General features: G+C 48.8%; 1 protein-coding gene across 13 annotated transcripts in view; it reads right to left on the reverse strand.

Annotated features, from left to right (window-relative positions):
• Nucleotides 1-11,825, reverse strand: part of MKX (mohawk homeobox) — a 71,648-nt gene that overhangs the window by 59,534 nt on the left and 289 nt on the right. For 3 of the 13 annotated variants that reach the window (XM_086333876.1, XM_086333870.1, XM_086333879.1), the window contains exons 1-3: nucleotides 11,619-11,761; nucleotides 9,203-9,469; nucleotides 7,398-7,557 (exon numbers count right to left, since the gene is read on the reverse strand). In XM_086333876.1, coding sequence (XP_086190002.1) covers nucleotides 7,398-7,557; nucleotides 9,203-9,390 — 348 coding nt within the window. In that variant the 5' untranslated portion in view covers nucleotides 9,391-9,469; nucleotides 11,619-11,761. Of the gene's footprint in view, nucleotides 1-7,397; nucleotides 7,558-9,202; nucleotides 9,470-9,620; nucleotides 10,570-11,304; nucleotides 11,762-11,825 lie in introns of those variants that run through there. The other 10 variants (XM_086333877.1, XM_086333871.1, XM_086333880.1 and 7 more) reach the window with 7 other exon arrangements.

Raw genomic sequence — 11,825 nt, forward strand, 5'->3', positions numbered from 1 at the left:
AACCTTTGTCCCCTACACACACAGAAGGAAGTGAAGAGATCGTGACACACGGGGGAACCTGCACGATGGAGGCATGAAATGCCTGGCCAATGTTTTCTCAAACCTCTCTCTGTTCTCCAGGTCATGGCCAAAATGTTCGTCCATGTCCTCGTCAGTACTAACATTTAGAACATTATTTTTTGAACTTCCTTAACTTTCCTTCTGCCCACGTGAATGGATCTTAACAACCGCCATCAAATTCAAGTGATGATGCACTGTTAGGATTTAATTACTTAACATCTTCAAATCCTCATTCATGTCCTGTCATCCTCCAACTGTGGTGTAACAGAAAGAGCCGGGTTTCCTCTTTTGACTTTACCAAAAACAGGCTGTGTGAGTTTAGATAAGTCATTCAACTTTTCAGAATTACATGGTTCCTGACATCCTTGCCAGCTCTGAAAATTAAAATCTGCGACTTACTGTCCACACTCTCCTACACAAGTATTAATCCATCTCCTTTATGGTTGGTACCAACCTACCTTCTGCCCTTGACTACCACTTCTTCAGCAATCACGGATGGGTGCTTAATGTCCTTCTCTGCTCCTCTCACACATAGGACAGCCTGAAACTTCCCCCATGCCATGTCACTTATGCTTAAAAGAATCCAACTCCAGAAATTTTTTGTTACTTTCTCTACTAAACACCATATAATTCAGAGGCTAATCTTAAATCTTAACTGACCTTAACTCTTAATACAACCAACACATTGTACCACATACTGTAAAATCCAATTCTTATGAAACTCTTCATATTTTTATTAAAATGCAGTGGACTTCTTATTTTAAAAAATCAACACACTTACAATTCTAACATATAAAAATAGGAACCTTTAAATGTCATGGTGGGATTGACCAGCTTTTCATATATAGGAGTCACATTTTTCTTTATGTTTTACATATTCATAGTTCCTACCAGAGTATATTAATCATACACCAGGAGATTTTCCATAAAGGTTTGCTGGTGTCTAACAGGTTCTTTCTAAACTGATTTCAGAAGTCTGACTGGCACCCAATCTACTAACACATTTACTCTGCCAATGTTTTATTATCAGAAATTTATAGTACAGCCTTAATGGCTGTATATAGTCAGGGGTGTTTAATATCTTCCTGTGTTAAGTTATGCAAACAGCAGATGATAGGTGGTGAACAAATCTACATAAGTATCATTTCGCAAGGTTTTTCCCAATTAATTGATGCAAAGGCCCTCTGTTTCACTGAAGGTAAAAACACCAGTTCAAATTTGCCACCTTTAACTTTCTATGGATTCCTTCAGGTTATCATTTAAATTCTCTTGAAATTCTATTTTACATGCAACAAGTCTCCTTACCAAGGACAGGTGCTGCAATAGCATTTTAATGTCAAATTCAGAGCTTTAAAAAACACTGTATTTTATAAGGAAAGCTTACAGAACCAAATATCTAGAAGCTGGAAGAAAAACTAAATCATTTTTATTCTACTCTAACTGAAGTGTTTACATTCATATTGGTAGAGCAATCATTATGGTAAACCCACGGGGATATTCTGGTATCTGTCTACCTTTGAATGCACAGAATTAACTTATACTCAGATGGCACCCCACTCCAGTACTCTGGCCTGGAAAATCCCATGGACGGACAAGCCTGGTGGGCTACAGTCCATGGGGTCGCTAAGAGTCAGATACAACTGAGCGACTTCCCTTTCACTTTTCACTTTCATGCATTGGAGAAGAAAATGGCAACCCACTCCAGTGTTCTTGCCTGGAGAATCCCAGGGACGGAGGAGGCTGGTGGGCTGCCGTCTATGGGCATAGAGTTCGACACGACTGAAGTGACTTAGCAGCAGCAGCAGCAGTAGCAGCAGTCACTCTACTGAAATACTGAACACCTCATTTTTACATCATGTAGTTAGTTCTCAGTTCAGTCACTCAGTCGTGTCTGACTTTGCAACCCCATAAATTGAAGCATGCCAGGCCTCCCTGTCCATCACCAACTCCTGGAGTTCACCCAAACTCATGTCCATCAAGTCGGTGATGCCATCCAGCCACCTCATCCTCTGTCATCCCCTTCTCCTCCTGCCCCCAAACCCTCCCTGCATCAATCTTTTCCAATGAGTCAACTCTTCGCATGAGGCGGCCAAAATATCGGAGTTTCAGCTTTAGCGTCAGTCCTTCCAAAGAACACCCAGGACTGATCTCCTTTAGAATGGACTGGTTGGATCTCCTTGCAATCCAAGGGACTCTCAAGAGTCTTCTCCAACACCACAGTTCAAAAGCAGCAATTCTTCGGTGCTCAGCCTTCTTCACAGTCCAACTTTCACATCCATACATGACCACTGGAAAAACCATAGCCTTGACTAGACGGACCTTTGTTGGCAAAGTAACGTCTCTGCTTTTGAATATGCTATCTAGGTTGGTCATAACTTTCCTTCCAAGAGTAACTGTCTTTTAATTTCATGGCTGCAATTACCATCTGCAGTGATTTTGGAGCCCCGAAAAAAAAAGTCTGACACTGTTCCCACTGTTTCCCATCTATTTCCCATGAAGTGATGGGACCAGATGCCATGACCTTAGTTTTCTGAATGTTGAGCTTTAAGCCAACTTTTTCACTCTCCTCTTTCACTTTCATCAAGAGGCTTTTTAGTTCCTCTTCACTTTCTGTCATAAGGATGGTGTCATCTGCATATCTGAGGTTATTGATATTTCTCCTGGCAATCTTGATTCCAGCTTGTGCTTCTTCCAGCCCAGCGTTTCTCATGATGTACTCTGCATATAAGTTAAATAAGCAGGGTGACAATATACAGCCTTGATGTACTCCTTTTCCTGTTTGAAGAGGACTTCCCTGGTGGTCCAGCGGTTAAGAAATCTGCCTGCCAATACAGGGGACATGGGTTCAATCCCTGGTCCAGCAAGATCCCACTTGCCTCAAGGCAACTAAGACCATGCACGGCAACTACTGAAGCCAGAGTACCCTAGAGCCTGTGCTCTCAAACAAGAGAAACCACTGTGAAGAGAAGCCTGTGCACCACAAATAGAGAATAGCTCCTGCTCACCGCAACTAGAGAAAGCCCATGCACAGCAACAAAGACCCAGAATGTCCAAAATAAAAAAAGAAGAATGCAGGACCAATTTGAGATTTTGTTGAAAATTTAACAGTAGCCATAAGCCTTGCAGTTGATAACTGCACACATATCTCAGCAGACGCACTCAATATTAAGCAAAGGCTATGTCAACACAGAGGCAAAATCTTGCAATATAGCAGATTTCACCAAATGATACATGGCTATACGACAGGAATTTGGAATGTCTACTATAAGTGTATGGCTTCCCTGATAGCTCAGTTGGTAAAGAATCTCCCTGCAATGCAGGAGACCCTGATTCAATTCCTGGGTCAGGAAGATCCGCTGGAGAAGGGATGGGCTACCCACTCCAGTATTGTTGGGCTTCCCTTGTGGCTCAACTGGTAAAGAATCCACCTGCAACGTGGGAGTCTTGGGTTCTCTCTCGCTGGGTTGGAAAGATCCCCTGGAGAAGGGAAAGGCTACCCACTCCAGTATTCTGGCCTGGAGAATTCCATGGACTGTACAGGCCATGGGGTTGCAAAGAGTCGGACATGACTGAGCGACTTTCACTTTACTTCACTTCAGTTAAGTGAAGGGAGCATTAACATCCAATCACTCAGTACAGTCTCAAACTCTACTTGCATTGCATTCTGTATTGTTATCTGAAAAAACCCCATCATTTCACTCTTATAATCCAGAAAAAAATATTTTTTAAATATACTTGCATAACCAATAGGAAATATTGAAACCAGGTACAGCCCCCATCTGCCCTTCTTTGAAAAACTTCTTCAGAGTCAGTTATTGCCTGGGTAAGCTCCACATCCTAAAATAACACAAAACCCCAATCACATACTTGTTGTTCCACAATAAAGTTGTTTATATTTTGAGAGTAGAGAGTGTATTTTTACAATGTTTGAACAATGGTCAGTCATAGGAAATAAGCACAATGGAATTGTTTTGGTTGGTTAAAGTCAAAACACGTACACAAATCATCTTCCTGTTAATTTTTTATAAAAATCCTTATATCTTATTAGGATGATGGCAGATTAATAATGCAAACAGTTATAACTAATTAAGACAAGTTGCCAAGTCTAGTGGGTAGAAAAAGATGAAGTTTGCATAAATACCTCTCTCTGCTTCATCTTCCAGGGATGAACAAAATGTAGTCTTGTTTAATGTCCTTTAGAGCTTCTATTTATTGGAAAAAGTAACTTATGTGATCCTAAAACATTCCTTCTGTTAAAGTTTCAGCTTTTTGGTTCTAGGCTTAATGAAGATGACCAACCAGGTTTTATACCCTTCAGAGTAGCAAAATAAGGCAAAAGCACTTTTTATGAAAAGTTTGAGAGTTTGACCACACAACCAAAAGGGAAATATTAAGTATAAAAGCAATTTTCAAAAATATGACACTCTTGTAGTTAATGAATAAATATGCTGATAACTTAATATAAATTAGGAGAAGCAGAGATAAGAAGTATTATAATAAACAAAAAATACAGTCTGAAGCCAGAAATAAAGGAAATATTCCATGTTTATCTATAGACATAAAATATGACATATTTCTAGATAAACCAAAAATAATAAGGTCAGTTGCATGCTTGTTCTGTAGAACCAACATGTGTCATTAAAGATAATTCATTCATTTTCTGCTGCTCTCCATGTATTTCCTACAATGAGATAAAATTTCAAACCAGAATATCTTCCTCTGATTTCAAGACATTCTCCAGTTTTCAGAAATATGTCTGGGCAAGTCACATGGTGATTCCAGTAGTATTCCCAAATTAAAACCTATTCAAACATGTATGAAGAGTTTACTACATGGAAAGTACTGGACTGGGGTGAAATGGGAAGATGAAGATGGATAAAACATGATCACTCTTGTCAAGAAGGCTAAGTGAATAGGAGAAATTGATTCAATGGGAGAACCTGACTCCTGAAACAGAAGTCTAATTTCCAGGGCTCAAAAAGCTTCAGATCACAGCTTGATATTTTTCCCCTAGAAGTAAAAGGCATTGACATAATTTATTTGGTTTCCACAGAGTCAAAATTTGCTTTGGATGTTTAATACATGTCTGACTTATACAAACTCCTTATATTCATAAATACATATTTTTTCTTTGATAGACATTCCATTGTGCCTAACTGAGAATAAATAGATCCAAACTGAATGCTATATAAGGGTCCCTTGGTCATTCTATATATTTTGAATTTTTCCATTTATCACTTTAATGTTCTAGAAATTAACTTCATTTACTATAAAACTTGGAAATCATTAAATGGGTATCAATTATAATCATAAACAAGTACCTCTGCCCCATTTAAAAATGGCATTTTATTTTCTGAAGACCATAGTGTAATAGAAAAAATAATGGCAAAAGTTTTCATACATGAATAAAAACTTCATGTAAATTAGAAAAATGCAATAGTTTTACCAAGATCTTAACACAAAAAGAATTGTTAACTGCATTTGAATGACCATTTCAGGTAGAAAACAATTTGATTTTGTATTAAAAAATAACTTTCTATTGCAGCTCAAAAAATTATTGCACATAAAAATTTAAATGTCTCTGCTAATGACAAATACAGTTCATGTTTAAAAATGTCCTAAATATGTCATAAACATTTTTTGCTTTCTGTCTGAAAGAATGGCAAGTATTAAATATGGAACTATATAATCAATAATCTAATGCTTTACTGTTGACATCAGAGTGAAATATTCATACGGCTCTATAAAGTAGTGTATTTTCAAAATAAATAGCATACCAGTTTAAACTGAAATCTGAACACATGCATTTGTTTTCTTAAGTCAAGTTTTTCTGATTGGAATAATTTATTTAAAAACTAATTTTGAACATCACTAGTTTATGTTAAAATAAAAAATCATAGTTTTATGTTAAACATATATTAAGCCAAGAACACTAAATTAATTTTCCCCTCCAGTGCTGCAGCAAATCACTATTAATACTATTGACTGTTAATATAAAGCAAAACAGATGTTTTTCTCTACAATCATACTCTGAAAATAAGCAGAAAATGCATATTACAGTTTTAATAAGGCTGAATACAAGTCAATTTTCATGCTTTGTCAAACTTTCTAGTAATTCCTAAAAGGACAATCTTACACTCTGGAAAGAAATCTTTGTTATCTAATAGTTAAATATTCCCTTTCATTTGGGGGTTCTCACTATAACTTTCACAGAATGACCAAAATTTCACTGTGCAGTGATGCAGTACTACTATAATGCATGAGATTTCTTGGCTCATTTAGCGCCTCCTCCTCCTCCTTTTTTCCTCAGTTAAATGCTTTGTTTGGTGCATAAACGTTTATTTTACTACATTTATGAAAGAAAACTTGTGTGATAGAAAGAGCATTTGATATAGAATTACATTATTTCCAGGCCTTCCCTACCCCTAGGAACACAACTTCTTCCTGCCTTGATTATATCATCTACAAAATGCTGATAAGTGCTCTACCTATGTCACCCAAGCTTGTGATACGATTATGGAGGGGAAAAACTTGTCCAGTGTAATTCACTAGACTGACAACAAACTCACACCATTTCTTTACATTTGACCAAGTAACCCTACCATTTGAAATCTGCCTCTTCTTAGCCTGAGTAGAAAGATAAACAGCGGCAAAACTGTGTGGATTCTAGCTAATGCCCTGGGTGTCATTTATTAAAAAAGAAGAAAAAGAAAAGAAAATCCCAAACCCACTTCTTGCCTTTCCAATCCACCTCCTAGCTCTGTCAGGAATGGTTAATTTAAAAGTTATCCTGTACTTGACCTTTAACATGGGGCCCTGATGTGGGGTGTCCTTCTGTCTGGTTTTCAAAGTGTGGTGTCGGGCCAGCAGCTTCAGCATCACCCCAAGAACTTGTTAGAATGCAAATTATCGTCCTCGCCCAAGGACTACTACAAACTCCGGGTGGGGCGCAACAATGCGTGTTTTAACAAGTCCTCTTGGTGAGTCTGATGCGTACACAAGTTTGAAAATCACCGCGGGGGTAGTCCCATCCGTAGCCATCTATACTTGTATAGAATCCGGACACCTTCTTGTAAGTCTGCCCTTGACTTTTCACTGCCCTCCTTAACGAACACCACACAATCCCTCCTGGACCAAACTGAGATAAGATGAGAGGAAACTCAGAGGCTCTTCCCGCATCAGAACTCTGCCCTGTGCCCGCCTCGCATCATCCACAGGCCGGAGGAGCGTCCGGACCGGCCGATTTCGGCCCGTCCTTTCCCAGCAGCGGGGAGGAGAAAAGCGGCCTGCGCCCCGGCCTCACCAAGAGAAGGGCAGGGGCTCGTGGCCCGGATTACCTGCACGAGCGTCATCTGCGAGCCGAGCGCCAGGAGAATCTTCTCGGTCTTGGTGGGATACGGGTTGTCGCGGTGCTTGTACAACCACTGCTTCAGGGGCCGCGCCATGTCCTGCAGGGCCTGCCGCTTGTGCCGCACCTTCCCACCGTTCTGTCGGGCCCTGGGACAGCCGGAGAGGAGGGGCCGTGAGCTGCGCCCTCCTCTGTGACCCCAGGGGTCGCGTCTGCACGCGTCTCAGCCTGCGTGGACTCCTGCCCCGCGAGCGCGGACATGGAGGAGGCATTGGCGGTGCCAGAGCGCGGATGGCCTGGGAGTCACAGGACAAGGCCACCAGCTTTATACTGAAAGGAGTGGGGGCGGGGGGGAGAGATCCTGAAGCCAGAGGCTGGAGAGTTAGGTGGTCAGATCTGCGCAGCAGGGCTGTCCCCGCCAGGGGCCCTGGCCTCGCGGGCCGTGTACACTCTCCAAGAACGTTCTTTCAGGGATTCAAGCCCGCCGCTGAGGCTTCCCGTCGTCTGTGGTCAAAGGTCACCACTAGACGGTGGGAATAAAGCTAGAAGGTGATGGCCGTCCCCTGCCCTGGTTCCTCTGCAAAATTTCCCTGTATCCTTGGTTCCTTTGGGTAAAGGAGAAACTGTCCAAGAAAGGGTTTGTGGAGGAAATATGCTGAACCGGAAAAAACAAGTAACCCAAAACACTGTTGGGGACTTTTCACGACATAAGGAAGAGCTTAAAAGTATGGACAGGTCTGTCCCACCTGCTAAAGTAAAAAGACCTCAGGAAGAGCTTTTTTCCAAGGAGGGAGAGCGGGCCGGGGTGCTGGGCGCTGCGCTCCTCGGCGGCTCCGGGAGGGGTCGCCGCGCCGCCGCCCGCGCGTCCTGGCCGCTCCGCGAGCACGCGCGCCTGCGCCGCAGCCTCCAGGGCTTTTGCCTCTTTAAACTCTTTGAAATCCAATTCCATCCGTGAGGACTGGTAGTAACATTTTGACGAAACCCGATCTCTACTTCACTAACAGGCAACGCTGCAGAACAAGCAGCTGATGCAATCTCTCAGATGGACCGGCCAGCACGGCCGCCCGCCGCCCCCCTCCCCGCCCCACCCCGCGGGGCGCTCCCGGAGTCGCCTGGACGTGGCGGGGCCGCAGACGGCCTCTGCACCGGAGCAGCTGGCGGCCTGCGAGCTCTTGCGCGCCTCCCACTCAACCCGCAGCCCTCAGCCCGCTAAACCGAAACCCAGGCCCGCGGCACCCACCCTCCGGGCTCGCGGCGGGCTCCGCCGAGCCGCGAGCGCATCCTGGGCGTCCTGCGCAGAGCCGCCCTTCCCAACACCTTGGCCGATGCAAGGCCCTGTCGTGACACAAGATGGGGAAGCCCACGGGGCCGGCCTGACCCGGGGAGCCCCGACTGCCTGACCCTGCCCGGTGCTCGTGCATCCCAAGCAGGCCTTTCTGCCTCGTCCTCAGCCGCGCAACTGCATCGTGGTCCGGAGAGGGACAGTCACCCCCACCCCACCCCCATCCCTGAGGTCCAGGCTTCGGATCACTCAGGGGCGCTTTCAGGTGTCCTCCGTTTCCAGAGAGCCTCTTTTGAGCTGTTCTAACGAATCGATCCCCCACCCCACCCCCATACTTAGAATAACTAGTATCTTAAAATGAGAATGAGCGAAACAGGGTGGCGGAGACCTGTCCTCCCAGGAAACTCTGGGCCCCTGACCCGCAGGCCCGGGTTGCCCCCAGCGCGCCCGCGTCTCTCTGTCCCCACCTCTCCCAGCAGCCGGCAGCAGAGGCCCCGGGAGAGTGAGCTTACCCGGTCCTCCGGTGTCTCAGGCCCAGGTTGTCCTTGAGGGGCGGGCCGTCCGTAATGCCCACCTCGGGGCGAGCGTGGGGACTGTCCAGGACGCCGCCGTAGGGCCGGCCGCCCCGATCCCGCTCCGGAGCCCCGCGGTCCTCAAAAAGCACCGCGCCGCTGAGCTTGTTGAAGACGATCGTGTTCATGGCGCGGGCAGGCAGGGGCGCGCGGCGCGGCCGCAGCGCCTTGGGATCGGGCCGCCAGGAGCTCCGCAGGGCTCAGGTTCTAGGAGATAAAGATGAATCACATTACTCGCGGAGAGTGCTCATACTCCGGAGCGTCCCGAGTCCGAAGCTGGCCTTGGCGCGGGGCTGCGGAGCCCAGGGGAGGAGCGACGCCGCGGCACCTGAACCCGGGGACTCCCGCCTTCCCCTACCTGGTTACACCGCTCCCCGGTAACCCGGGTCACCGCCCCCGAACACTCCCGGGACTGGTACCCACGCTCCTCTCTGCCCCGGCTTCCCAGCCCGCAAGGAATGTCAGCCAGAAACAGTTTACCCGCCTGACAAAGGAAAGTGATTCCTAAACAAGCCTTCCAGAGTTGGTTTTAATCTGGATGAAGCACACTCCGGAAAGCGGGGGAGGACAACGCGGGGCCGTGCGTGATTCTTCAATCACAACCGGAGTCTAAAGCCTCCCAGAGCTCCCACTCGGGCTCGTCAGGAAGGGTTGGAAGAAAGGAAAAATTGGGGGTAACACGAACGACCGCATCCGCCAGCCCCAGTTAATGAGTCCCAGTGCATAACAGGATTTCAGGGATTTGCTTGTTTGCTAGATCCTGGGTGGTTTGGCTGAAACCTCTGCGTCCTTTTTTTTTTTTTTTTCCAGCTACAGCTCCTGGGGTGGGGGTGACGGCAGGGAAAGTTAGCAGATTCCACAGACAGAAAGTTAAGTGGCCTCAGGGAGTTAAGCGGCCCTCCCCCGAGGCTCCTGCCACCCCTCCAGTCGCTCCGGATGCGCAGAGTCCGCGCAGGTCAAAGGGGCCCGAGTCCCGGCCCTCGAGAGCTGGTTGTCAGCGCTGTCCTCTTCCGCAGCGCGGGCGCGAGCCGCGAGCTCGGAGTCCTTTCCCTCCCACCCCTTTCTGGGGTCTCGGGGAACCATTGCAGAAGTTGCAAAAGGTGTTAAAAGAGCGAGGGAAAGGCGTCACGGTCCGCGCTCCACAGAGCCTGCGGGGAAAAGTCCGTGGCTCACCTCCCGGGCCGAGACCGCCGGGAGCCTCTGCCCGCCGCGCGTGAGCCTCGCGGGCCGGTCCGCGCCGCCCGGGAGCAGCCGGGTGGCTGCCCGAAGGCGCGCAGCCGCCCCTAGCCGCCGCACCTCCTCGTCTCGCGCCTGGGGAGGAGCGGGGGGGTACAGCTCGCGTGGCTTCCGAGCCGCCCCCGCTTCGCGATCCGCGTCCCCTCACCCCGTCCCGCCCCGGCGAGGGCAGCCACCCCCAGGCACACACGCCGGGTGCCCACGCTCGCCAGCGCCCACGCCCCGCCCTCGGGCCACCGCAGCAGAGGCCACGCGCGATGTTTAGGGTCGTGACCGCAACGGTTAAACTTCAGCTTGCGGACAGTGTTCGTAGAGAGGTGGAGTCAGACCTCTGCCGGCTGCTGGGTGTACGGCAGCGCCGAGTCCTCCCGCGCACACAGGTACGTCTGGGGTTCAGACAGCCTCAGCGAGCAGCGGGGAAAGCGGACATCCGCGCTCGCAGCCCTTGTTCCCCTATCCGGACGCGCCTTGTTTATCTTTTATAATCTGTGCGTTAGTGATTTGCGTCCAGGCTGCTCTGTTTGGGAAGCACACTCGTTCCCGGCCCGCGGTTTGTCCCCACCTCAGCCCTGTTCTGTGTGCGACGGCGTGTTTTCCCTGGCCATTGCGCCGCGAGGTTCGCCTTGCCGACCCTCCCCGCTGCCCCAAGCCGGTACGGAAGGCCCACTGCAGATCCCAGCGCGGCAAAGGGCCGAGAGCTGGGTCCCCGACGTCCGGGGTCGTGTGAACTGCAGCTCCTAACCCTCCCCGGGGGCCCCCGCGCGGTCCCCAACGCCGCCTTTCGGATCCCGAGCTCCCCTACTTACCCAGATTCACTCCACTGTGGCTTGGGGAGAGCCCTCCCTTCGGATCCGTCCCGCCCAACCCCCGCGAACAATTTTAAGCAAAGGGGCGCAGCCAGGTGGGCTTTCCGAGTCCTCGCAGACCCTCCAGCCAGCCTCGGCCGCCACCCCTCCCCCCGCCACCCCCCTCCCCGGCGCGTCCCCGAAGGACCTCGGAGGGAGGTGGGGGAAGGGCCGGGAGCTCCAAGAGCCGGGCGCAGAGAGAAGGGGCTGCTAAAGAGGGGAGGGAGCCTCCCTTCCCGCGGCTCAGCGCGGTGATGGCGCGGCCGAGGCTGTACCTGTCGCGGTGGGGCCCGCGGCCGGCGGCAGAGCGGCTGGCTCTCCCGCGTCGAGGCTAGGCGCGCTCCCATCCCCGCCGCATGTTTTCCGCGCGGGCTCCGGCGCGCTCACCGCCGCCACCGCCAGCGTCGCGGCTTTATTTACCCGGACCGGCGCGCGCAGCCCGGGAACAGGAATAGCGAGGCCTTCTCATGTTTCCTGACTGC

This window comes from Bos grunniens, chromosome 13 (genome assembly GCF_055505025.1).
Source record: "Bos grunniens cultivar Pamir isolate PY7600 chromosome 13, Bosgru_T2T1.0, whole genome shotgun sequence".
Classification (NCBI taxonomy): Eukaryota; Metazoa; Chordata; class Mammalia; order Artiodactyla; family Bovidae; genus Bos; species Bos grunniens.